General features: G+C 43.4%; 1 protein-coding gene across 3 annotated transcripts in view; it reads right to left on the bottom strand.

The window, feature by feature from the left end:
* Positions 1–4: 4 nt before the first annotated feature.
* RELN (reelin) overlaps positions 5–26,773 on the bottom strand; it is a 538,293-nt gene continuing 511,524 nt past the window's right edge. The window contains exons 52-66 of one of the 3 annotated variants that reach the window (XM_070071183.1): positions 26,022–26,236; positions 23,219–23,396; positions 20,471–20,646; positions 20,237–20,343; positions 18,864–19,106; positions 18,091–18,266; positions 16,546–16,619; positions 15,621–15,782; positions 14,750–14,907; positions 13,131–13,350; positions 11,290–11,487; positions 10,562–10,660; positions 9,851–9,934; positions 5,830–5,965; positions 5–1,092 (exon numbers count right to left, since the gene is read on the bottom strand). In XM_070071183.1, the coding sequence (XP_069927284.1) occupies positions 5,836–5,965; positions 9,851–9,934; positions 10,562–10,660; positions 11,290–11,487; positions 13,131–13,350; positions 14,750–14,907; positions 15,621–15,782; positions 16,546–16,619; positions 18,091–18,266; positions 18,864–19,106; positions 20,237–20,343; positions 20,471–20,646; positions 23,219–23,396; positions 26,022–26,236 (2,220 nt within the window). In that variant the 3' untranslated portion in view covers positions 5–1,092; positions 5,830–5,835. The other 2 variants (XM_051849694.2, XM_051849695.2) reach the window with 2 other exon arrangements.

Raw genomic sequence — 26,773 nt, 5'->3', positions numbered from 1 at the left:
CAAATGGGTTTTGGACATGAGTTTTATTTAAGCAGGGGCTTTCAGCTTGGTTCACCCTGGGGTGCAAGCTTCCCATTACGCTAATAGAGTTCAGGGCTACAGGGCCATTGCAATGTTGCTGGTGTTGGTACAGCTTCATCAGAAGGGATGAACATGACCCGCAAGAGAAACAATCCACGAAGAGAACACGATGAGAAAACACTCACTGTTTTACAAGTCACTCTGTTACCACAGACACGAAATGGCAGTTACTGTTAGTAAATCACTTTAAAGGTCTTTAGATAAGGAAATGGGAACTCTTTTGTGGGAGAGAGGGTCTCCAGCCATAGTTCGTAAGTAGAAAATATTTCAAGGTCAAGCATTTTTCTTATCCACAAAACAACGCTAAGCCAACATCCATTTTAAAGAGTCTATTAAAGGAGAGACAGTATCCTCACAACCAGCTTCTTAACTAGGTATTCCCAAGAGCTTTGTGCAGAATAGAAGTAGGTCAAAAATCCAGCAGCAAAATATTGCAACATAACAAGTCATGTGTTACATCGTAGAAGAGAATACATAAAGGACAAACAATGATAATTTAATCATGTAAAACATGATATGAAGCTGAAATGCAGTCCACGTAAATAGCTTTGTGACCAAGAATGTTAAATACTGTGCTAAATGCCATCTTAAAACATAAAGTCTCTTTATTTTTTTTTGTGCTTAAACTTTATTTTTTTTTCTGTTAAACTATTTCTTATTCTCAATACTGCCACTGCAACTGATATTACAACAGGTCACAATTGTCACGGACACATCAACATGAAGACATTTACTTAGGAGCAAATAAGTCACTTGTCATTAGTTCACAGTGTGGGAAAGTGGTATACACTTGTTCTGTCCGTTACCAAGTCCTTCACAGGTATTTCCTGATAGCCAATGCAGTGAAAGGTTCAAAAGGATGGAAAGCAACACATCACACGTCGGAAGGAAAAAAAAATACACTTTTTGATTCTTCATGGGTATCCCCTAAGTGACCTTCGTCTTCTGTTGTAGAAGTGCCTGAGCCCGTGTTGCCGTGAGAAATTCATCATGTAATTTTGTTTGCGAGTGCTGTTAAAAGCAAGAGGGACAGAGGCAGGGAGGGAAAGGAGAAAGAGCATGTAAGTTCCATCACTGACCGAGCCTTCTAGTCTAGGTCCTAGGTGACCTCGATACTCGGGTAACAGTTCTCAGGGGCAAGGGGTCATGCTGACATTGCCACCAGGGCCAGGGTCCCCAGGGTTGATCTCTGTGTTCACTGCCCATGGCCTGGAAGAAATCCCTGTCTTTTCATGACTGAGTTCTCAACCACAAAAGATGGAAAAATCTCTTGATTCATGGCCAAAGCAGACTGAAACTCTTATATATTTTTAATTTTGTTCTTGGACTTGTCCTAGCCATGCAGTTGGATGGATTTCATTTCAGAGGAAGTGTGTGCTATACCCATTATCTAGGCCTCTTTAACAAGTAGGATAGAGAGAGTTTTTAAAGCAAATATTCTCATTCAAAGCCTCAAAAGAAAAAACAATATTTGAATTGTATTTGAATCAGCTTGACCTTCCTAGTTTATACAGTCTTGGGGTGCAGAGGGAGGAAGTGAGTTTTTCTCAGACTGTTGGGTTCCAAGGCCTAAACACTAAATAGCTGGGGTTACGCTCTTTAAACAAGGTCCTGTGAAAGAGACAATGAAGAAACAAAAACCAAGAGAGAGGTCATAAAATACCAAGAAGGTGGAAGTGAACATACGTCTGTGTGCATACATTCCTCCCACGTATGTGCTGATAAAAATACTGCAAATAGATTTCAGGAACCCATGCGAGACTGCACAATCTTGGTAGCCTTGAGCATGGCAAATACACCTTAAAAAGGAGGATGATCTTGAACGTCACCGAGAGGAATCGGCCCCTCACTCCTGAACTGTGTGACAACACATCTCCCTGCGGCTTCAGTGTGTGAGCCTATCAGAGTCTTCCAAACTGAGTGTCTTGAACACCTGCTCTGAAAGCCCTTCCTCTTCCATTTCATGGAAACATAGAATGCGGAGAGGGTGAGACAGTGCCTTGTGATGTGAGCGCGCCATCAGGAAATAGATGATATGAACTTGAGTTAGTTAAAGAGGAGGGAGAGGGTAATTTTGCACTAAGCAGCCCAATCTTCTGTGCTAGCAGTCTTCACTACGTGCGGGCCAGCAAGGTGTAGCTGCTGCTGCTTTACTGAGTGTATTATCCTGGGGATCACATTTAGGCAGATTATACCGGCACATGTGAAATAAACCAAACTCTGAAGCGTGAGACCTTCATAGCTGTCCGATCATTAAGAAAGAAAATTTGTAATAAAATGTCTCAAAGGAAAACATCTATATTGAATTTCATCAGTGGTGTAATCAAAAAGCAGTTGCGTCTGTGCTGAAAACCGGATAAAACAAGACATCAAATTGATGAATAATTTATAAAGTGCTAACAACTTTCCACCCTGGCTTTCTATGTCGGCAAAAAGCTAGAAACTGTAAAATGGAAGCAAAGCATGTACTCTGCTTTGTACATGTACATCACTGAGAAAAAGAAAAAAACAGCAGGTTTGTTTACATAGCTTTACTATTCTGCTCCTCATTCCCTCCACGTGACAATGTTACCTAAATGGATCGGTTTTGATGCCACAGTTGAAGGATGGAACAAATTGATCTATTGTTTATTAGCTGCTATAAATATTAACTACTGCCTATGTAAAGCTGAGTTACAAAAAAGGGACATTGATCAAATGTAACAAAGTCATCAAGTGTCAGGGTTATTATCCAGCTGCAGTTTCATTCACACAGTCTTGGGACTGGCCCCTGCTATCTTCCAGCCAGCATCCCAGGTTCCCCTACAGCCCTTCCTGAGCTGTGGCCCAGCCTGGCCTCCTTGTCTCAGGACTGAAAAGAAACAATGAAACACTAAGAAAGTATAATTGAGGGCATGCGTGTATGTTTGTATGGGTATCTTCTACAGTACACACATGGATTTTGCACGTCAATTTCGGTAAAGTTTTCCTCAAATGCTGGCTTCGTTTTGCTCAGCAAACCAGTCATAATCCTCCTGTCCATGGAGCAGCTTCTAAGCCAACTTAACCGGATGTTTCAAGTCCTTTCATGCTTAACCCTATCCTGTTTTCCAGGTCCTTTTCCCCACTTGCACTCCAATGCATGCTGCCCTAATTAAGCTGCCTCCACGCTGTTCCCCCTGCCTCACTAGCCAATCCCCAACATCACTCCCTACATTTCTACTTGTTTTCCAAGTATCACATTTTTTATATTGCTCAACCTTTCCAGAATTGTTTTTTTTTTTTTTCCCCTCTCTCTCTGTTTTGCTCCTTTCTTGCTTTGCATGGTGTTTACTTGTGTTCCTATCCTGGCTCCCCAGAACTCAACTTCCAGCTGGCACAGGGGGCTGTCCCCTGCCTCCTTCCCCACCCCGACCCCGAAGCACTGGGCCTCCTGCTTGACCCACTGGTGGTCAAGGCTTGTTTGGCGACTTACTGATTGGATTCCTGTTGTAACTCATTACTCTTTAACTATAAGGAATAATTGCAAAGTTAAAGCCATGAAAATGATTCTGTTGAAAACATGTTTAAAGATATATGGAACTCAAAGAGAAGTGAAAATAGTTACATATTCTGCATTAAAAAAGATAGAACACCCAATATATTCAGTTATCTTAGTGCAAACTAGATTGGCAGGTAAGTCACCTCAACAAATGGGAACTCAGGTACCTTTCATTCGCACACAAGTTTGTAAAGTTTGGTTGCTTTAAAGCAACTTCTCTGTAGCGTTCTTTATTATCAAACTGATGTCAAAGTCTCCATCTTTGCAGATCTTTAACATCACGCAAACAATTGCATGGTGCACACTTACAACCACATTAGGGCACATTTTCATTCACTAGATACTCTTTCATTTTGAGCATCAGAACTTTGGATTCTTGAGAAGGTTGGAAAGTCATGTGGTTACTTTTGATGCTTGGCGTTTGCATAGTCACAAACACAACCACCCTTTCAGAGCATCCTTGCAACCAACTGGCAATTTTGTATGTGAGACACAAATATGTCCTGAGTTAGGCAGGTTGGAATCCAATGGAGTGGACTTTTTTAGCTCATAAACTTTTTAAAATCAATACCATGGAAGTATTGTCTATCTCTAAGTTCATTTACTAAACCAACATGGTTAACCAAAAAGCCATTGCACTTTCAAAATATCTTACAGTTTTGGACAATAGAGGAATTTTAAGTAAGTTTAAATATTTTCCATTTACTTTTTTTTTAAATTTGGTGCAGCCTATCTGTGAGCCTGGTTTTGTTGTAGTTGTACAACTATAGATAACCATATAAATCAAAATAGATGCAAACTAAATAAAAAATTTATTTGTGTACTGCAATTATAAGGGAAAGTGTTTTTTATTATAAGTTTAATGAGAGCAGATAATTTTCATCCCAAGGCGCATCAACTGTACTACTTGATGCATCAATTTGCCTTGCTTATAGACAGAACTAGGTTCAGTTAAAAATCTCCCATTATAAGTGAGTCATAGATAGAAGGGAGGAGGAACATCAGTGGCTTCTTTAAAATGCAGTTTTAAATTTCTGTGACCACTGAGGGAGTTTAGGGATTTAGATAGCCCAGGGGATTACAAGATTCTTCTCTGTTTCTGTATAGGAAATATGGATATAGCAAGGTCTTTTGAACTGTTACTCTTCGCTGCAGCCACAACCTTAGCTTATTTATTATTATGAGAAAAATTCAATTGATTTTTAATAGATCCCAAAGGAAAGGGGAAAAGATGGGAAATTGGTAAAAGTCACCTGAGCGCATAGAAATTTAGCATTTGTCCCGATCGGCAATTAATTTATATCCTCAAAACATGTGGTATCCGAAATTACGATTTATGTGGATGCAGAAATAAGAATCCAGTGGACTGTGAGACTTAACATCTCAGAGAAACATTAGCAAGGGTAAGATGGGAACCAGCCATTCAAGCTAACGACTGAAACTCCGGGGCACAGAAGCGGCTGTCCTCCAGCTGTGAAGGTCGTGCATTTTCAGCAAGGCTACTAGAAAGACGTGCAGGGGCAGATATCTCAGCAGCCCCTGAAGACTGCGCGTGTCCTTTTTCTCTCAATCAAGGTGGGAGCAGCATCTGACAATGTGCCCTTTGGCAAGTTGTAAGAACTAAACAAAAACTTCCGGCGCTACAGGTAGATCAGGTAGATGTTTGACAAACGATAACCATCTCACCCTCTTCCTTAAGTTTTAAAGGATCTCCAATAGAGGACAAGTGTGGAAAGGTGGCCAGTCTCACCTAAAGGCAGGATCCAGAACTCGCAAGCATTATGCCTACATCCCCTCTCCTCTCCCAATTCACTTATTAACTTAGAAAAGAACTGATAAGCACAACAGGTCTTGCGTTGGCCATCCCCTTCCATCAGAGCACTTGTTTGTACACACAGTTCTAGTTTTCCAGTTTTCCTTCCCAACCAATGTGTAAACTGTGAGCACTTTAAGAGTGCCAAGCACAGAGGAAAACCCAAGTCAGACCTGTCGCTCCAGGAGGGAATGCTGATCAGTGCTCTGGCCTCTGCTGTCTTGCCCCGCATTGGGTATAGTTTTATCTCAAGTTGGCGTACCCTGAGCTCAAAGGCCCCGGCATATCCCAATACTATTCTGAGTTCACTGACACTTTTTCATTTGCAAAGCTCTTCTACAAAACTTCTCGGTTAGCTTGGGTGACATTGATGAAACTATTAGCAAATAGTTCCCCAGACATAAGAAGGACTTACCTTACTCTAGTGGAAAACCAATGACAGCAAATAATGAAATATAACACAAGTTAAAAAATGCCTTTCAATGCATGCAGCACTGTGATTAGTCATAAAAGTCTGATCAGGTTTAGACGCAATATAGGATTTTTCATCTCTTTTGAAAATAAAAATTAAAGAAGTTATTTCTTATTTTTCTACACCCAATATATACATATACTTAACTTTTCTTATGTAATGCAACATGCAATATTTGCTCATAACCATATGTCAAGGTACATGTAGCCATAGTACAACATTTGGCATAAATGTTGCATATAAAGTAAAAAATTAATAACTAGTAGCTAATAACTACTATTAATTTTATTATCTGATATTTCAATTATTCACACTTTAGGAAATACTAATTCTTAATCATATGAAAGAATGGGCTTTAAAAAATACAGAAGTCTTCAAACATCAGCTAACACATTCAAATTTAATAAAGGTTAAATATGCTTTGCAACAAATGTAATATGCTCATCTCCATAAATCATTTGTGCCAAAAATGTGACAGTATCTTGCTAATGTTTAGCATGAGGGGATGGTCACGATGGAACGCATATTAAAAATCTGATAAATGCACTTATGACCATAGTTAGCAACATATTGCTTTTCAATTTTCTCAGTAAATGTGGTAGTAATTCACTTTTCGTGGAATCAATTCGCATACGCTAACTTTTTACTGAGAGATTCGCTTTCAAGGTACACATGCAAAAATCGGCCCGCTCCGTTATACACATGACAGGGTGTGACTCAGACACGTACGCAGGAAATGTGATGTGTGAATGGAATGCGGAGTTGGGTGAGGCAGATTCTTAGGATAGAAGCACCAGTGCCCGGCAGAGCGGTGGTAAGGCAACAGATCCCTTCTGTCCTAAGAAAGGCCCCACCAGCATGGATCTTGTGAGGGATCTGCCCAACTGTATTCACAAACACGTACTGGCAAACAAGTACTCTGACTAGAAGATGAATCCACAGAAAATTCAGTTTCTGCCACTGGATTGTCAATGTGTTCTGCTACGTCATTCAGACTTTACGGAATGAGGACTTTTTGTGAGCTAGTGAGGCTGGGAGAATCAGCTGTCAGTTCGGCTCAGCTGTTCCATGGCAGATTAGCAGGGGCTAATCATCAGAGAGCTATTCATGAGCAGGTTTTACTGGCAAATATGAGAGGTGAAGATTATGCTCTCAAACAAGCGTGAGGCATAAGGGACTTGGCCTGTTAAATGCTGCAAGGGTGGCTTTTATCTTTGTGGTGTGGAGCCTGTCATTCTGCATATCCATATTTATGAAACTTAAATCCTTCTGCATGTGTCTAGAATTAAGCCAGGAAATCAAAGATACAGAATGTGTCTTATGCATTTGGGGTGGACTCCTTGAACATGGCATCGTTTTTGAAAGTGCTAGATTCGTATCCGTTAAGCTCCTATGGGCAGTACAGAAGTTAAACTCAGTGTAAGATACCATGCGTGATCACAGGTTTTTCTTCCTAGGGGTTTTTAGCATGTGTCCTTGGTGCACATGCACAAAAGCGAAACTGTAGTAATAAAGCTAGATTAAGGCCAATCTTCATGAAGTAGGAAGGAAAATACACTGTAAAAATTCTGAAGTGAAATGTATATTCCCAGCCATTAGTTGCAAAAACATATTCATATGACTACTGGCTTCATTCAAGCAGGTAGGGCTTATATCTCTCAAGATACGAGCCCCAGCCTACTCCTGCCCTCGTATAACTAGCTCACACAACCAGATGTTCTGATACAAAAGTGTGCTTAAAAATCAAGAGTTCATTTTTCATTAATAGGGCTCTTTGGGGTAAATCCCATCTCTCTATTTCCAAACACAGGAACACCCTCTGAGCAAAACTATACTTAGCAACATTTGGGACTCATGCTATGAAGTTTTGAGCCTTGGACAGTGGACAGTTTTTCTGACTTCTCGGGAAATTTCTATTTAGTTTAAGCTTATCAAATGCATGAATTAAAGTAATTATTTTTAGAGCTACCAAATGCATAACAATTAATGAGCACCTTACAACTTTTTGTGATTCTTACGAAAAGGAATGTTTTATTTAAAGGGTGTGAGTGGCCCAGAAATGTTAAAATTCTATGATTAGAGCAAAACATCAAAAATACTGTGCTAAAAACTAATTGTTTAGTCTTGTATTTTTAAATAACTCATGTATTGAACTCAGTTTTGGGAAGTATTTTTCTTTCAAAAAAAAGGGAAGGAAAATAAATGAACTACAATTTTAACAAATATTTGAAATGTCATTAAAGAGACAGCATTTGCTTTTAAAATTATAAGTAAGTGTACATAAAAGTATAAAGGGGCTCCAAATACTTTGCAGAAAAATGGAATTAAAAAGAGATACTTATCTGTATTTTTGAAGCCCCTTCCTATACAATAATTTATGTGTAAAGCTACAATTTCTAAAGTATTCAAAGAAGACTTGGAATGCAATTCCAACCACGCAACCTCAGGCATGTGTGACACTGTTCTTTTCTCATGGGAAGCTTTTTTCTAGACTTTTCTCTCTGTCTCTTTCTCTCTCACTATCCACTCTGCCTGTCAAAAAATAAATAAATAAATAAATAAAGTGAATCAGTGTCCTGAGAATTCAAGACAATAATGCAGGGTGAGAGCAGACAAGGGCCTGGTGAGGGACACAGTCTTCAAAGTCTCAAAATTCTGGCCACTGAATAAAAATGAAGTGTTTACGATCCAGATTATAGCTCCGGGAAAATACCAGAAACAACAGGGTGCTGGTATTTCATATAATCTGAACTTGATTCTTGTAATAGTATCGTCATGCTGGTAAGTGCTTAGAACACTGAATACCGACAGCAGGTGCTGCACTCGGGGGCTGAGCAGGGAGGCTTCCTGCTGGAGCTCAGAGAGCCTTCTAGGCAGCAGGTGGACAGGGAGCGGAGACCGGAGTTCATTTCCAAGCTGGCCAGGGGTCACTTCATCTCAGGGGAGAGTGTATTAGTGCTTCTGACCCTGCCTGCTCTTTAGTTTTAGTTCAAACGAGGGAATTCTTGGTGACGACATGCTGCTGAAATCCAAAACAGAGACCTACAACTGCTTGTTTGGGCTGCAGGAGGAGAAATATCTACTTCAGTGTGTATGTTAAGAATCCTTCTGTTACTCATGGGCGCTATTAGCATCCAGCCTTCTTTTGAGGGCTGGCAAGTTTTCAGGTTTCATAGGAGTTGGGAGTGCTTTGTCACAGGAACAGGAAGCCCCATGCATGCAGTTGGCCTTGGCAAGAGACTTAGAGAGTAAGAAATGGATGACTCGCATTAGAGCCTCAACCAGTTTATCAGAATCGCCTGAGGTGCTTTTACAACCGTGCTGCCCAGGTCCCCTGCAGGCCCACCTGACGGACCCATGGGGCGGGACCTGGGCCTGGGGACATCCACGTATCTTCCCAAAGCTTCCCAGGTGATTCTGATGTTCAATCAGATTGAGCAGGGCTGCTCTCGAAGTCACGTGGCTGCAGGGTTGGTTTGTGGCCTGTGTGAACCTCTTCTACGGCCTTTCTTTGTGTGTATCCGTTTGAGAGCCCGGGTTGTTCTACACTCCTGGAATAATGTGGCCTGAGGAAATCGGTGTCTAAACAGATCATCAGCCTCACATTTCGATTCGAACCAGTGTGGACTGTTATTTTAACCTTCCACTTAGTCCTGTGGGGGCAGAGCCCAGCAAGTTGTCCAAAAGCAGCAGAGCGCATAGTGGGGGCTTGTGTAGGACCGGGTTGCTCTTGGATTTCGGGATTGATATGGATGCCATGCAAGCAGGTGCCTCAGTGAAAACTAAGACGAGGGCTAGCTCAAGACTGAGAAGAATCAGCTCATGGCCATGATCGAAAGAAAACAAAGCTGGTAGTTTTCCTACCAAGTCATCACTTAAATTTGCTTTCAAAATGACAGAAATCAGCCACAGGACTGATTTCCTTTGGATTGGGTAAACAGAATGAACATTTGAACCTATCTACCGAGAAGATTCGCCTCTCCTTGCCAACAACTTGGAGCCATCAGTCCGAACCCGTCGAGACATAAGCATTCCAGTTCTACAGGAACTAGATTGTTAGAGAAAAAGCAAGTCATCTCTGGGTGAGGGAAAAGTCAACCCGGCCAGGTGAGAGTGGTGACTGCCTTCTTCCACCGCAGGGGAGAACCACAGGGGAGCACCCTGCACTGCTTAGGTGCTGGGAGGCTGGGCAGGAGGCCCCTGAAATCACAGATTTTTTTTTTTTTTTCTGGCTGCAACCAGGTCATTCAGGGAGAATGCCACAGGCATCCGTGGCTAAGATGGGTGTTTGTAACTGGGCACGTCGGCCAGTACAGGGGCTACATAGATCCTTTCTCCTTAAGGACATCAATCTACCGTATAAGACATCCCAGATCTGCCATAAGATGCTGTTTCCCATTTACCCGGAGACCTTTGTTCAATCCAACTGAACCAACGCTGTCCATCCTTACACAAATGTTTTACTTGCTAAAGTATTCTAAGGCACATTACACTAGATTCGGGCTTTGCTCCCTGTTGGTTGAACCACAGCTTGAAGCAACAGAAGAGTTTAAGGCAAAGTGGTCCTGTCGGGGCTTCTCAGGAGGAGCAGCTCATTCTGAATTAAGGCGCCCTCCAGATCAGAGACCTCAAAGCTTTCTGAGTGGACACGGGCTGTTGTGTAGCAGATACTCACAGGACGACCTCCACGTGGTCCAAAGCCCACTGATCATGACCTGTTCCGTTGTGGCGTGGTTGCCACCAGCGCAACAAAACTCCTTTCATCCGTGCCTCCCTGGGTCACAGGTAGAAGGAAAAAGAGGTCAAACACTGGCAAGCAGAACCTTCTGGTGTGTGATTTACAGACTTATGATAGGCTAAGTCAACCAAACTCTGGACACGGGATTCAGATTTGCCTACATCGCAATACTCTTCTAGGCAGGATTAACTTGTATTGGCCACTCAAGGACTTGTAATGCTTTTCCAACCCTCTCCCTCCTTCCTCTTGCTCCAGCAGTGCCTGGAAGAGCAGTGCATCTGGTCAGCAAACACGAGGAGCTTCCTCAGTGACAGGCAGCGTGCTAGAGGCTGAGCACACAATGCAGACCAAAACAGGGCTGCCTCTTCGCGGTGCCATGTCAAACTAGCACCTCCAGCATGCGCTCAAAACTGTTGTTTTCTAAAGATCCTAGTTCAGGAAAAGGAATGTGTGCGGAGTGCCTTTGCGTTTTGTTGTCCTTCTCCATTTCCTCTTGCCCTTGCTTTCATGTTTTGCCTCAAGTCCTACTAGAAAACAGTAACGCAACTCTGGAGACGGGGGTTCCCCTTGGTCCTGCCCCCAGAGGCTTCCCCCAGCTTCTACTTCCTACTGTGGGACATGCGGGGACTGCGCACAAGACTCTGGCTTTCTGCCCAGGCACTCACAGGGGCACGTTGTAAGAGACCCTCTGGGCTTGCGTGAAGTCCTTGGGCTGGTGCTGGGCGATGACGTGCCAGGTGATGCCGTTGTTGACGCTGTACTGCAGCAGCACGGCCTTGTCCACAGCCTGGGGGCTGCTCAGGTCGCTGTTGCAGCTGTCCGTCTGCGACGTGCTCCCGATTTGCAAAACAAACATGATTTTACTGCAAAACACAGAGGACATCCTCTTCAGACGCAAACCAGGGAGTACTGGAGGAGTTCGACTTTCCTATTCCTAAGTTCACCATCACACGGTAAAATGAAGAAAGCACACCAGTAATACAATGCGTTTGTAGTGTTTTTCATTGTTATACACGTGAAAAATAACCTCAGAAGGCTAGTTCTCTCCACAAAGGGGGCAATGTTGCTTTTCAAACATATGCCCTCTTTCTGTGATGTTGGACATCTTAGGAGAATGCTTGTCCCCCAGACACCTTCTAGTCTTTGCAAGGGAGCATGGGTCAAGTAGGCCGCTAAGGACATGCAGAGGACAAAAAAAATCACACCTCAGTATGTCTGCCACATCCTTTTTGCAAAGAGCTCCGAGCAGAATGGCATCGGCACAAGGGAACATGGTCCCATGTATCTGAGAAAACGTGGCCTGGAGATCAGAGCTGGGGACAAATGAGCTGGGGCCTGCAGCTCGTGTGCTCGAGAGGCCCTGTCGCTGTCACAGGTGTCCTGGCCCTCAGAAGGAACAGCCTTAGGAAACGTGTCCTCTTGTGAGATGCATCATGGGGAAGGATGGCCCCATTGATAGGTACATAGTGAAATAAAGAGCCAGATTTAAAACTGAAAAATATGGGAACTACTTTAAAACAAAGTTGCTTGTATGACACAGCATGCAGTTGATAACTCAGCACTGTGTGGCAGCTGTACATAAGGTCAAGGAAGGAATCAGTCTCTCGATTGAGTATATCATTTTGGTAGGAAAAGAAAATGAGAATGGGTACATAAACCTTTTTAACAATGTCAGGAATTAATTATCTTATATTCTCACTGTTAATCATATTAAGATCCCCAAACCTCCCTTTCTGCCTTTGGTAACACAATTCTAACATTTTCTAAAGTGAAATGCTTCCAGCAAATATCTAGCTTCTTGTTAACCAAATATCTACTTCTCAGATAGCCCCATAGGTACAGACCCCAATACTCTAGTGTAGTAACCCACCATCTTTTTGCAGCCTTGGGAACTTGTCTTGAATTACACAGACAAAAGTCTATGTTTGATCCATGAATTTGGCAGAACTGGAAAGAGCAGGTGGGGAAGGACATCCAGTTTCCCCAGAGTCTCTTTCTCTGTCCCTTCCCTAAGTCCATCTGCATGGCTTCTGGTAGTCTATTCTGCATTAATCTCTATCTCCTATAATATGTTAAAGAGCTCATCCCTCCCTCCCTCCCCCACTTCCTTCCTTCCTTCCATCCACCCATCCTCTATTTCTATCACACTTACATATGCTAAATACAGGTATATACTTACATTACTCAAAACCTACTTCACGTACACGTTTTTATTTCCATACTTGCCTGTGGTCAACCTTGGCCAGTTTTTTACAATTCGGCCATTCCTCTTGGCCTTTGTCATCCCCACTCAGTTATTGTGTGTGAGGAAACACAAAGCAATCCTACAATACACTTAAGCAAAGTCTGATTCTGAATGCTTAGAACATGCAGTGCTTCCTCATACTGAATTCGAATGTATTATGGTTTCCAGTGCTCAGTGACATCTGTGCCATGAAATTCCCGATGGCACATCTGGGCTCGTGACCAGGTCTGTGTCTGGACTGCAGCACAGGGGTTGAGTTACCTTGCTCGAGTGAGATCCAGTGGTTTGGTAGCAGCTTGCCTGATCTGACAGCCGTTAAAATAGAGTGAGTCCCCATGGGCATAGGGTGCCAGCTGCCCGCAGCCACTTCCTATCGCGCCACCTTGAATGGTCTCCCAGTTGGCCTCAGTGACTCTTGCGGACTCAAAGTTATCTTTAATGTAGCTGGGAAGATCGTGACTGAACACAGAGCAGTCGTCACCTGCAGGGACGGGAAGAATAACAGAAATTACCTAGGACAAGCAGAATCTGCAAGGATTACGAACTAGCATTTAATTTCAGATCTGAGCCATTGTCATTAGCATACAGGCATAGACCCTCAGAAATAAATGCTTCCCTTCTGTTTTGGCAATTATTGGCTATGTGGTTGGGAAAAAAATCCATTATCTCTGAGTCAATGCTTACTAAAATATGTGGGTGCTAATGTGCTGCTTGCTAGTATAAATCCATTATTTCAATGCCACAGCATTTGGCCAAATCTTCCTGTTTACCAGGGATGTGTCCCTGGAGGGAGCTGTCACCATGGCATGAGAGGCCAACCTAATTTCTGTTTCCTGTACAAGATTTTGTAGCAGCAAATAAGATAAGGTTCTCCCTCCAGCTCTGTACTTGATGGTTCCTGAGAGTGGAGTCTATACAAAGGCACTTGTTGGACATTCAGTAATGAAGCTGGGATACATACATGGATGACGAATGGACTGGAAGAGTCTCTCTGGGGCCATGGCCAAAACACTAGCACTTAAGTAAGTCACTATGTTAGTACTTGTATATGTGCTTACATTTCCCTTGATATGAACACCTCTGTCTTTTCTAAATGTCCACAATAATTTAAAGTCAAAAGCTCCTAGTTCTGTTGGATCAGGGCAGAGGGCAAATTCTAGAATCCTAGGACTCCTGGTGAGACATTTGATTCACTCATTTGCCTAAAGTGAAAATCCTCCAGCTGATACCCAGACAGAACGAGCTGGTCGAAGAGGCAATTACAGCAGGGGAGAAAGGAGATGGTTAAGTAATTTCCAGCAATGGAGTTGTACAGCAGTGTACATTAATCACACCCATCTCACTGGGAGGCAAGGAAATAGCATCAATCAAGAAACCTAAAGAGACTCTACTCCAGAGGTCAAATAGGTGATCTCTTCCATGGTGTTCTTGGGGACGGATGCACCATTCTGCTTCTCTCTGGATAACCCTCTTGGTTCTAGAGATACAAGGGCTGATTGGAAAGAACAATCCGAGGGCTGGTCTTTTGTTCTGACATGGCCTACCTGTATGACTGTAGGCAAGTCACCTAAGCTCCCTGAGCCTTAATTTCTTTACCTATACAATGGGGATAATTGTATTGACCATAGTTAAGTCAGGATATGTTGAACAGACTTCGATTTGCATTTAAACTATACTTTTGTGGGGTGAGCATTTGGCCTACTGCTTAAGGTGCTAGTCAAAGACGCCTATGTCCCACATGGGAATGCCTGGGCTCAATTTCCAGCTCCAGTTCATATACTTTCAGAAACACAGCATGAGACTACGCTTTGTTCCAAAGACAAATGAACTCTGTGACCACGGAGCGGTGTGCATCGGTCCAGAAGGCCCAGGATTCAGACCTTGGAAACTTGCATCGCAGATGCAGACGGCGCCAGTGGTGCAGTAGCCGTGCCCACTGCAGAGTTTCGGGCAAGCCTCTCCGATGTATACGTGGTCGATGGCCCAGCTTTGCTTCTCCGTCTCTTCCCCCTTCTGGATCCAGCGGAACTGTGTGGCACTGAAAGACCCAGAGAGAGCAGAAGACATTCAGTAGGCTGGCATTCCCCAGGGCTGTGTCCAGCCTGCCACCTCTGGGAATGGGGGCTGTATCCCGGGACAGGGTGTCCCGAGCTTTTCCCTGCAGCACCCGATGGCAGGGGTGAGTCAATTTGTAGCCCTTGGACTTTTGAGGTAGATCCCAAATACCATTCTGGAAGCATGTATTTTCCCTGGAGAATCATATGTGAATTTTCTATTCTATTCTATAATACGCCTAAGTCCATTTTTTTCCTACAGGGGCTATACTATTTTCCAAATCTGTGTGTAAAAATGAGTGCTGCTCTAGGATGATTGCACTCCATCCTGCGGTTTTGCTCAACACAAACCCCGACGGCCCTGCACGCCCTCAGTGGTGCTCATATCTGGGAGGGCAGAACACCAGAGCAGAGCTGGTGCCAATTCCAGTCTTTGTGCGACGTCTGTCATTCCAGGCCTATTATACCATGGTGTTTAGGTAAACGACTTATGCATCATTGACAAACAGGCTCCTGTTTCTTTCTTCTTAGGACATCCGGTTGCCACTCCGGGGACAAGGGTAGGTGAGAGGAGGTGCAGAATGTGGGAGACAGTGCTGGGGATGCAACTAAAATGAATCTTCTCAGTTGTTTTCAGCCTGGACTCTGCGGAGGCTGCCAGGTAATTCCGCCATGCTCCCATACGTATGAAACGTACCTGGAGGAGACGTGGTCAGGCAGCTGGAGGGTGACTCTCTTCCAACTCGAGCTGTTCACAGCGTTGTAGATGGTGGCTTCGTGGAACTGGAAGGGGGAGCAGCCAATGCTGTTTGAAGAGGAAGGCAGGCACTGGGTCTGAACCAGCTGCCAGGAATCAGACCTGCAGAAACCACCAGTCTTGTTAGACAAGTCTCACCGAAACAGATGGTCTGTCTAATGTCAAGGTCATGCTTTGGAGGTCAGGTTAAGATATTTTAACATCAATCTCCTATTTCTGATACATTTTAATAATGACAGATCAGAAAAATAGCTTCATGTAAGACATAGGTCTGAGTCTAGAAGCACATTGAAACATTCATGGAAAAAATAAATAAAAGCACACGTGGTGGTGTAGCCTAGTGATGTCCTCCCCTGATTTTGTGCCTTGTGACAAACTTATCTGTCCACCCAAACTCAGTATGATTGATTTTAAAAGTGGTGGTGGAGGACATGGCTCTCAGGGCCCCAGTAAGGCAGCACACTGTGTGGGACTTTTACCCACACTGCTGATCTGTGGTAGGAGAGATGACTCCAGCTGATGCACATTCAGATTATTCATTAACTTAAAGTTTTCTTAGGGTTGGTTGACCTTGAGTAACACAAACAACAGGGATCCACCTTGAAGCCCAATGTAGTGTTTTACTTATTCTGAGACGGAAAATTCCTTGGCTGCAGCCTGATATGAAAATGTATTTTTTCTGGGTTTGAAGGAAAAATTTGAAGATTCTGTGCAAACTGCATACAAATGAAATCTGTACGGAAAGACACATGAACTGCCACTGACAATACAGGCTGTGTCTCCATCAGCAGGGACTTTACAAATAGACAACCATTTGAATTATGTATTCAACTTTGGCGCAAACGGGAAATGGGATTTTGCAAACCTTGCGTCTTTTGTGTATTCCAGCATCACGGAATGAAGGTCACCACAGGAAGTGGCTTCACAGCCCACCACGATCTAAAACAAACGTGAACAGTGAATGCACAGGCCAGATGAAACGATGCCTCACGTGATGAATTAAGACCCCACCTTCCCCGTGATGATGCTCTGAGAGGTAACGGAGGAATACTCGGGGAGTTTGAGTGCATCCTGCAGGGACATCGAGGATGGGATCCCGGCTCTCTGCTGTGGCCCGGGAGGGCAGTGGAAGATGTCCAAGTCCAAGGGTCCCTGAACCCGCGTGGGAGACCCGGAAGAAACTCTTGGCTCCTGGCTTTGATTCGGCCTAGCTCTGTCTGGGGGAGTGAACCAGCAGATGGAAGTCTGTCTCTCTCTCTCTCTCTCTTTCTCTCTCTCTCTGCCTCTGCCTCTCTGTAACTCTCTGTTAATGACATGCAATTTTGCATGCAATAGAGAACTAATTTTTTTTTGACAGGCAGAGTTAGAGAGAGAGAGAGAGAGTTAGAGAGAGAGAGAGAGAGAGAAAGGTCTTCCTTTTTCCATTGGTTCACCCCCCAAGTGGCTGCTATGGCCGGCGCACTGCACAGACCCGAAGTGCTTCTCCTGGTCTCCCATGCAGGTGCAGGGCCCAAGCACTTGCGTCATCCTCCACTGCACTCCCTGGCCACAGCAGAGAGCTGGCCTGGAAGAGGGGCAACCGGGACAGAATCCGGTGCCCCAACCGGGACTAGAACCCGGTGTGCCGGTGCCGCAGGTGGAGGATTAGTCTAGTGAGCCGTGGTGCCGGCTGAGAACTAATGTTTTAAAAGGGGAAGGAGGGAGACAGAGAGAGGGAGAGAACTGTGTGACGTTGGAAAGAGAGCTACAGAGAGCTAGAGTAGGCAGAGGCACCCACTGAGCTTTTTATTAGTTTGGGAGGCAAATCAAGATTGCACACACAGATCCAGTGCAGTTACATTTTTGGCCTATGTCTCAGTGTCTTCAGAGATTGTTAATCTTTGCTCAAACAATCATGCTTGAATAAAGGCCTTTGCAAAATATGACCACTTTTGTTTATCAGAGAAAGTTTCTTTTAGGGGCCGGTGCTGTGGAATAGCAAATAAAGCCTCTGCCTGCAGTGCCAGCATCTATTATGGGCGCCAGTTTGAATCCCGGCTGCTCCACATCTGATCCAGCTCCCTGCTAACAAGCCTGGGAAAGTAGCAGAAGATGGCTCAACTGCTTGGGCCCCCGTGCCCACATGGGAGACCTGGAAGAAGCTCCTGGCTCCTGGCTTTGGCCTGGCCCCGCCCTGGCTATTGTGGCTACTTGAGGAGTGAACCAGGGGATGGAAGATCTATCTTTCTGTCTCTCTCTCTGTCTCTGAAACTCATCCTATCAAATAAATGAAATAAATCTTTACAAAAAAATATTTTAAAGTCTCTTATAATGAATAAATTAATGATTTCCTTGAAGTTGTTGGAGTCACTATTCCCCTGACCCCCACACATAAGGCCATGTTCTGACGTGGGGAGCGACTTCCCCTTACTTTAAACTGCATCATGTATCCTGGTTGAATGATGAGTTCCCGGGAGGAGAGCGCATTGTGAGTCTTGTCCTTCTTTTCACTTGGCCAGTAGAGGTGGAAGGACGGATTGCCGCAGAACCCCGCCGTCCTCACCGCGTTAGGGTAAAAACTCCAGTTTTCTTCATGGGAAGTCCCTTCTGTTAAGGCACATGGAAGCAAGAGGTACGTTATGAACTTGAACTCATTGGCTTAATGTTGAATTACTTAGATGTTTATGTTCAAGATTTTGCTTACTCCTTAGGAGTGATTTTTAAATTATTTACCTATAATTGTTGTAGGTAATGCAGTTCTATTTACATACAACCAAGGTGAGGAGTTGAATCTAGAGAAGATTATTCAATGCTAGTATGGTTACCCCACATGCAAAATGTCACTGTTTGGGTCACCTGCACCATGACAAAGTTCTTTTTGACACACTTCTTAAGCTAGTACCATATGTATTTCTATGCCCACAGGTTATTAACCAAACTAAAATTATTTTAGGAACTGAAATTCCAAACTTACATTTAAAGCTAGCCCTTGTGTCTTCAACAGGGATTTATTAAATTCTCAGCTGACATTTCAACACGCAGCCAACCACTGGGTGTAACAGTAGCTAACACTTATAGAGCCTGAGTATTCCACTAGGCCCTGTTCTAAAAGCTTTTCATGGAGTAATCTGTCTGAAGAGCCAAGAAGGCAGAAGGCTCAGAAGGCTTGCAGGAAAGGAAACTCCTTTGTGTCTTGTTTCTTACCATCATCAAAAGTGTCCACCAACTGACTGGGATTGATTTCTGCTCCGCCAATCAAAATGTTGTCAAGGGCCCACTGGGCACGCTCCACCCCGGAGACCACGATTCCATTGCTGATCACAAATGGCTGCCACCAGCGCAGTCGAGTTGTGTTGCTGAGGGCGTCCTCGGGAAGAAGTATGTAGTCGTGTCGAACAGAGATGTATTTTTGGTAATCCATCTCATGGAGTAAAGTCCATGTGATTCCTGTAAAAACAAACATGCCAACATAGCAAACCTTAAACCATCAGTCCATAGCAGATACTATGTATAAGCCACCACAGACATGGCCAACTGGAAATTCAGCATTGATTTGGATGACTTTGATGTGGGTATTTATTTTGAAACATTGTTTCTCTGTCAGGCTGATGATGTGAAGAGGGAAGATATGTAAAATACTTGCCAAAATAAAGCTATCAAAGTGAAGAAATAAAATTTGATTCTTGATTTTTATAGGCATCAGATCTCATAAATAATGACATATCCATATTTCAAGATAATTAAGTTCTAGTGTTTCAAAAATATATGATACACAAAATATTTAATATGTGTGACTTGTATATGAATATGTATATGTGATACATACAAAAATATGTGATTTGTGATTAGCTGGTCTGGTATGAAGTTTATTTCTTTTTGCCTGACGAGACTGCAGGTGGGATGCTTAAAATGCTTATGAAAATATCTTTCATATGCCCCAAAATACTTAAGGTCATCGATCTATCAGCTAGTTATTAAGAATATCTGTCTGATGAGGCAGGTTTTGTAAAAACCTCCTTATATTACTGGTCCAGTCTAAGCTGTGCCAAATAATAAAACAGAATTGCAGTAGCATGTTCTTTAGCACAGTTATGAATTCTGATTATTTTCTTTCGCCATTACTCATGTTTTCTTATAGATTCTCGACTGCATTTATTACATGCTTGCTTAGAAACACTTCAAACTATTTTTAAAATGATCTTTCACTTGGGAATTGATACAAAATTTACTTCATATATATATTATATATATAAGTAAATATATCTATATCTCGTTCAGAATCCAGCCTCAGCTCAGTACAGAGGGTATTTTCTTTATTCATAAACTGTGGTATTTATTTTTTAATGCGACTTCTCTCGGTCCCATTCTTGGGTAGAGTTCGCCAACACAGGGGTCATATGTGCGTGTGGACTGTGTTACGCAAAGGGCATCTGCGGCTCTTCCTTTGCGACTTCTGCAGGGGACACAGGGAAGTCAGCAAGGTCGGGCGTAGACTTTGCAGAGGGGCCCTGCGTGGGGCCCTGCGTGGGGCCCGGCCCGCTGCCGCACCGGGAGGCTCCCGAGCCCGCGACACCTGCCTCCGTCCGTGGAGTAGTCCAGCAGCACGCCCTCCTTCCGGCACACGGGCCGATGGCAGGATGCCATGTTGTCCTCACTGCCGATGCGGCCCCAGTACTGCAGGAACCTGGAGGCAAGCACACGGGAGCTGTCAGAATACTCTACCCAAGTCCTGCATGATGGTTAAGACACGTTTTCTTCGGGCTGGGGCCAATTTGCCACGTTGCAATAAGAACAGCCCCAAATGGACTTACTTTGCCCCTCTGAGATCCAAATCTTGCGTAATAGCTTGTCTCACGGTAGATCCCCCGAAGTAGAGCGCAGTGTTCTCCGCCAGAACACCACAGTCGGTGCAAGTACTTCCGCCTTCCAAGGACATCCATAAGTCAGGCTTGATTTCTTCACTGTCAAAGCGTTCCTTCAGGAAAGTCTGGGGCGAAAAAAATAAGTGGGATGTGGAGAAAAATAATTTCAGATAATAACTGGAATACAAAACCATACGGTTATATTTTGAACTTAAAAAGAGCTTTGATGCTTTTCCCAAGATATTTAGAAAAGCAACAGGCTACCTCCACAATGTGGTCTTCTATCACACACTGAAGATAATTTAAAACACTATAATTTAAACCACTCAAATCCTATTTAAAAATTAAAATTCACTTGAATCTTAACTTTAAGAAATGCTTTTTAATTAAAAAAAAAGTATTTGTAGAGAAAGAGATGAGATAGAGAGAGAGAGAGAGAGAGAGAGAGTGCGCGCATGCGCAAGTGAGAGCGAGAGCTGTCTTCCCCTGTTAGTCCTCAAATGCCCAAAGTAGCCAGGGCTGGGTCTGGGCTGAAGCTGGGTGTCAGGAACTCAATCCAAGTGTCCCATGGGGTGACAGGAAGCCAACTACTTGAGCCATCACTGATGCCTGTCCACCTGCCTTAGCAGGAAGCTGGAGTCAGGAGCAGGAGCCTTTAACTGAACTCCTGTGCTTCAATGTGGGATGGAGTGTCTTAATCACTAGGCTAAATGTCTACTCTGGAATGTAAAGTCAAGAGGCAATCTTAAAATTAACTACATTTGTAAAGTCTTCTACAGAAATGCTCCTATAAAAATAAAAATCTTTCATAGCAAAACCCCAAAATGCATATTTTGTTTACACAGCATGAAATTACTACTGTAATTCATTATTATGGAACTTGCACAAACACAAAAAATACTTAAGGGAATGAGAAAGAAAATAAGCAGATGCACTAGCACTTGCCCCTAACACTTGCCACTGTGCTGTTGTGGGGTGATGGCCCTGGCTTTGGAGACTGCTACCAGCAGTCAGCTTGCAGCACACAGTGAGCCTAGAATGTCCACGTGGTTAGGCAGGGACATTGAAAGCACAGCTTTCTGTACAAAGCCAAAAGGGAAAAAAAAACCCAGAAGGCCGTCTGAAAGACATTCTGCAGGTTTACCAGGATCCAGTTACAGGGTGATGGGGCAAAGTACTCAAAATCTACAATAAAATGTTCCCCTGGGTCTCCAGTTTCTCTTTTCAGGTAAGAATAGTTAATAACCAGGAGCTGTCTACTTCCCAGAGAGGAAGTAGATAAAAAAATACTTAATGTTCATGGCTACGTTTTACAAAACATCAGCTCATCACTCAGGTCATAGCTAAGAACTTGATTCTATTCATTTTGTTCACAGAATATCCATATTGTCCATAATACATTTTTTTCATTGTTGAGACATGTCATTTTGAAATGATAAAAATATATCATGAAAATAATTTATCATTGCAATGCAGTTACGGAATACAGAAAAATTGTGTTTTTTCAGTCTTTAGAAGAGTTGTCTAGCTGCTATCTTACTACACAGTTAAGCTGATTTAAATAAATCCTCTTTTCTTCAAAATTAGAACATGATTAGCTCTGTGATTAAAGATATGCAGTCACAGGCCAGTTTAAGTCATTAATGTTAGCAAATGAATACCATTACCTAACTGAAGGTTTACACATAAGTAAACCAGAGCCTGAAGAAGTGCATGTCTAACCATGGACACTTTCATTGGAAAGATTCAAGTCAGAGTTCATAATACAGATTTGTATAATCCCCTATTTGTCAACAATGGACTGATATCTTCAGACACTAGCAAACGCTGTTCCAATTCTGCTTAAATTAAAAAAAAAAATACCAAAGTTGTTGAACTACTGGAGAAAACAAACATGACAGATCAGGTTTTGTTCACACTGTTTGCTTCTTATAGGTTGGATTTTAACCTCTTGTGGGTGTACATTTTAGTCACTTTCCTGTTATCATAATGATGACTGTACTATATTTATTCACGGAAATTTTATGTGTGTGGCAACCACACTGAGCAAATGTATTTGCATATGAAATAATGATGTAACTGCTAAAAAGCTTCTAAAAATGATCTCCTCGTTCTTAACACACAACTGCATTTTAGCAGTCAATAAATCAAAACAGAGACTCCTGGAAGCAAAAATTCAGACATTATTTAGGCCTTTTTGAAAATCTGTTCCTTTGTGATAATGTGTGTATTTTATTTCATAACGACAATGACATCAATAGTCTCCTTCATATGACACATCAATAGGAAAATGCCGTGAAAAGGGCAAAATGCCCTTTCTTAAGAATCTGCTTAAAAGAAAACAGAAATTCAGAGTGTTGGTACTCTCGAATCCATCCAGGCTGGTTTATTTTGTAAATTGGGTAAACTGTACTAGGACTTGACCATAATATTCTTGTATCTAAGAAAAAAAAAAGTGTGTGTGTGTGTGTGTGTGTATAAAGTTTCTATATATATAGTTTCTACATATAAAGTATATATATTTATATATAATATATATATAAAGTTTATAAATTTATATTATATATATATATAAAGTTTCTATGCAAAGGATGGCTTCTTTCCTAGGGGACCCAAAGGACATGGCTGTGAATGGTTAGTTGTACACAGAGGTTGGGTCTCAGGCCTGGTGTGTGGTGCCAGGCGCCTCGACGTTACCTTCAGGGTGTGCGTCAAGTAGCAGTTGGGCCCGGAGTAGCCCGGATCACAGATGCACTGTTCCTTTAAGCAGTCTCCGTGGCCTCTGCAGCTGTCCAAGCATCCAGGGCCCAGGTAGAAGTTGTCGATCGCCCACTGCAAGTCTGAGTGCTTCTGATAGAGCCTGAACCTCACAGGACTGTTGGCGACACAAAGGCAAAGGGGAGAAAAATAAAAGTTCACTGTAGTCAGGTCCATTGTCCTGCATGTGTATTCAGTACCCAGGAGAAAAAAAATCATTTAAGACTCTTACCAGATGAAATGAGTTAAAAAAAACAAGGTCACCTGGATACCATCATCTATTTCCAGTAATATAACCTTAAAGCTGGTTTCACTTAAAGCTTACAATATCTGAGCCAACTTGTCAAACAAAATGAAAATCAGTGGAGTTTCGGTTTCAGGCAATAGGCATATTTTAAAAACACACATCTGGAGCTTTCAACAGGCTTCTTATGAACTGTCTTATGAACAGGGACTGTGATGCAATTTGGATACACTGATGGCATTTTTGAACTCGTGCGGAAAGTGACTAAAGGCTGGGACAGGGCCTTGTCACTGCACACACAGCCTCTGAATTGCCTGAAGCCAAGCAATACTCTTGCAGTAACTAAGCGAATCAGAAATCAGTGTTTGGCCGGCGCCGCAGCTCACTAGGCTAATCCTCCACCTAGCGGCGCCGGCACACCGGGTTCTAGTCCCGGTCGGGGCGCCGGATTCTGTCCCGGTTGCTCCTCTTCCAGTCCAGCTCTCTGCTGTGGCCCGGGAGTGCAGTGGAGGATGGCCCAAGTACCTGGGCCCTGCACCCCATGGGAGACCAGGAGAAGCACCTGGCTCCTGCCATCGGATCAGCGCGGTGCGCCGGACACAGCGTGCTAGCCGTGGCGGCCATTGGAGGGTGAACCAACGGCAATAGGAAGACCTTTCTCTCTGTCTCTCTCTCTCTCACTGTCCACTCTGCCTGTCAAAAAACAAACAAACAACAACAACAAAAAACAGTGTTCAAAGGGTTACAGCAAAGGCCAGTTCTCCTGAGATTTCAATTTCCTCATTGCTCTTTGGCATCTGGGGGTAAAAAGAGGACTCATCATTAACCTTGCATTAAAATACACTGCACTCTTGTTGTTGAAAGAATCCAAAGTGCAGGAAGGGAGTTTCTGGAGCGACATCCATGTTCCGTGCCTTGCTTTCCGTGGTAGCTACACGGATTACATGACAGGAAAAGCTCACTGAGCTGAACAATAAAGACGTGTGCTTTATTTACAGAGGGCAAGTGAGATGGGGGTAGGAGTCCACAACAGACGTTATGATGGCTCTCAAGCATCCATCTCATCTGACCTGTTCCCATGAAATAATCACTGGAGTAGGAAGTCCCCTAATTGTTAAAAAAATTTTTTTTAAGACTTATTTATTTGAAAGGCAGAGTGACAGAGAGAGATAGAGTTAGGGAGGCCTCCCATTGACTGGTTCACTCCCTAAATGGTTGGAATGGTTGGGGCTTGGCACGGCCAAAGCCAGGAGCCAGGAATTCCATCCGGAGCCAGGAGCTTCTTGCGGGTCTCCCATGGGGGTACAGGGGCCCAAGGAGTTGGGCCATCTTCTAGTGCTTTCCCAGGCCACAGCAGAGAGCTGGATCAGAAGAGGAGGAGCTGGGACTCAAACTGGCGCCCATATGGCTGCCAGTGCCACAGGTGGAGGCCACCTCTTAGATTTCATAGTGGCACCAGTTGTAGAGCTGAATATGATGCCAGGGATGTGGTTAGAGAGGCAAAGACTAAGAGAGTAAGGAGGGACAGGCTCCTCGAAGACGTTGTTGACCTTGTGAATTAACCAATCCTAGAGTCCATATTTCTGAATTTTTTCATTACAGACATAATAAATTTCACTTTTAATTGAGCCAGTTTGAATTGGAATGTCTGTTCCAGGCAGCTGAAAGCACCATGATTTAATTTCCTAACATGTTAATTGAAGAAACCCTTTGGATTCATTCCAGAAAACTGTGAGTGGCCCCAAAGCAAAAGATATCTAAGGGACGTTGGGAAATCTAGGTGTAGCATCTTATTCAAAGATTCTGTATGTCCTGGTCATGTATCATAGTTGGTTTCAAAAAGTTTTTCCTTTAGCCAAACGACATGATTAAGTTGGCAGAGATGCAACTGTCTTTTTGTTTACTGTGTCTCTTTTGCTAACTTTGAGGTCCAGGGAGGTCTTTGGGACTTGCCTTAAATGAACACATCCACGGACTTTCCAGAGCAGGGAATGAGCCTGGCTTGTCACTGCTCCTGGCTAATTACTTTTCACTGCAGGTGCAGAACATAATCTTTGATAAGAGGCAAAGGAAACCTTCAAGCCATGCTAGTACAGACAGCATGAGGAGTTAGGAACTGCTCCTGGTGTTAACCATCTCGGACAAGGTAGTAATACAGAACGGTATGTGCCCAGTGTACCACCGTCTGCAAGGTACTAAGGGACTGGATGTGGTTTCATCTGGTTCTGAGGCCATCACTGTTGCTCTGACCCCACTTGAGGACACCAAGGAGAAGGAAATGGAAGGGCTTGACGAGGTCCAAGGTGCCAAGTCAGAGGATTATAAATCAAGGCCTCCCGAAGTTAGCTCTTCACAGAGGTCATCAGTTAGAGAACCCTGAGTTAGGGATGGAGAGATGAATTGACCTACAGTTATCCAGAATTTTAGGCTTGACAATAGTCTCTCCAGTTGACTTCTGGAAGCTTGGCCCACCAGGCTTCATTTTAATTTCTTACTTACTTTCCCACTAAGCTTTCAGGAAGTGGGTAGGTGATCCTTTTCCATCCTTTAGTTGGAAAGAATACAGATGGCTGAGAAACACTTCCAGCACATTTGGGGTCAGCAGGGAGGCACTGAGGGACCAGGTAATTCCAGCTCACGCCAAAGTCCGTAGAAAACTGCACGTGAACTTGATTCTGTGCAATTTTTTCAGACACTTTACATCCGACAGAGATCTAACAAACAGAAAAGCAAGACCGTCAAGATATGAAAGCCAAGCTACACGTTTCTGCTATAGGGACTTGGCAGCAGGAAAGCTCCTCTGATACACACTGTACTGCATCCATCTGTATTTTTCAGATTCTTTCTTTGTTCTGCTGATGGATAAGGAAAGTCAACATGGTTGCCCCAGGGGACAAATTACAGAAAGTGCCAACTACATTGTGTAGAGGGTTTGGAGAGAAGTTGAAGCCTGTACTTCTGCCAGGCTGGCTGGCTGCCTTGGAAAGCTTGGGGCCCACTCTTACAAATTGTTTGTTGTGTTAATGGTCTGGCACTTCTGTTTGGCAGAATATTTGACCAAGAAGGATTGCTAACAGCTTTACCAATTTTATTATTGTGTCATACAATTTATGACTCTCAATAAATCACTTTCAACTACAAGTAAGATGCAATGAAGTGATAACAGAAAGTACTTTCAACCATGCACGGCCTTCTTCGGTGATGGGGATAACCACAATGTGACATTTGTTTGCTAACACAATGAGATTAGG

This window comes from Oryctolagus cuniculus, chromosome 3 (genome assembly GCF_964237555.1).
Source record: "Oryctolagus cuniculus chromosome 3, mOryCun1.1, whole genome shotgun sequence".
NCBI lineage: Eukaryota > Metazoa > Chordata > Mammalia > Lagomorpha > Leporidae > Oryctolagus > Oryctolagus cuniculus.
The sequence above is the reverse complement of the archived record's forward strand: the minus strand, read 5'-3'. Positions and strand labels throughout refer to the sequence as shown.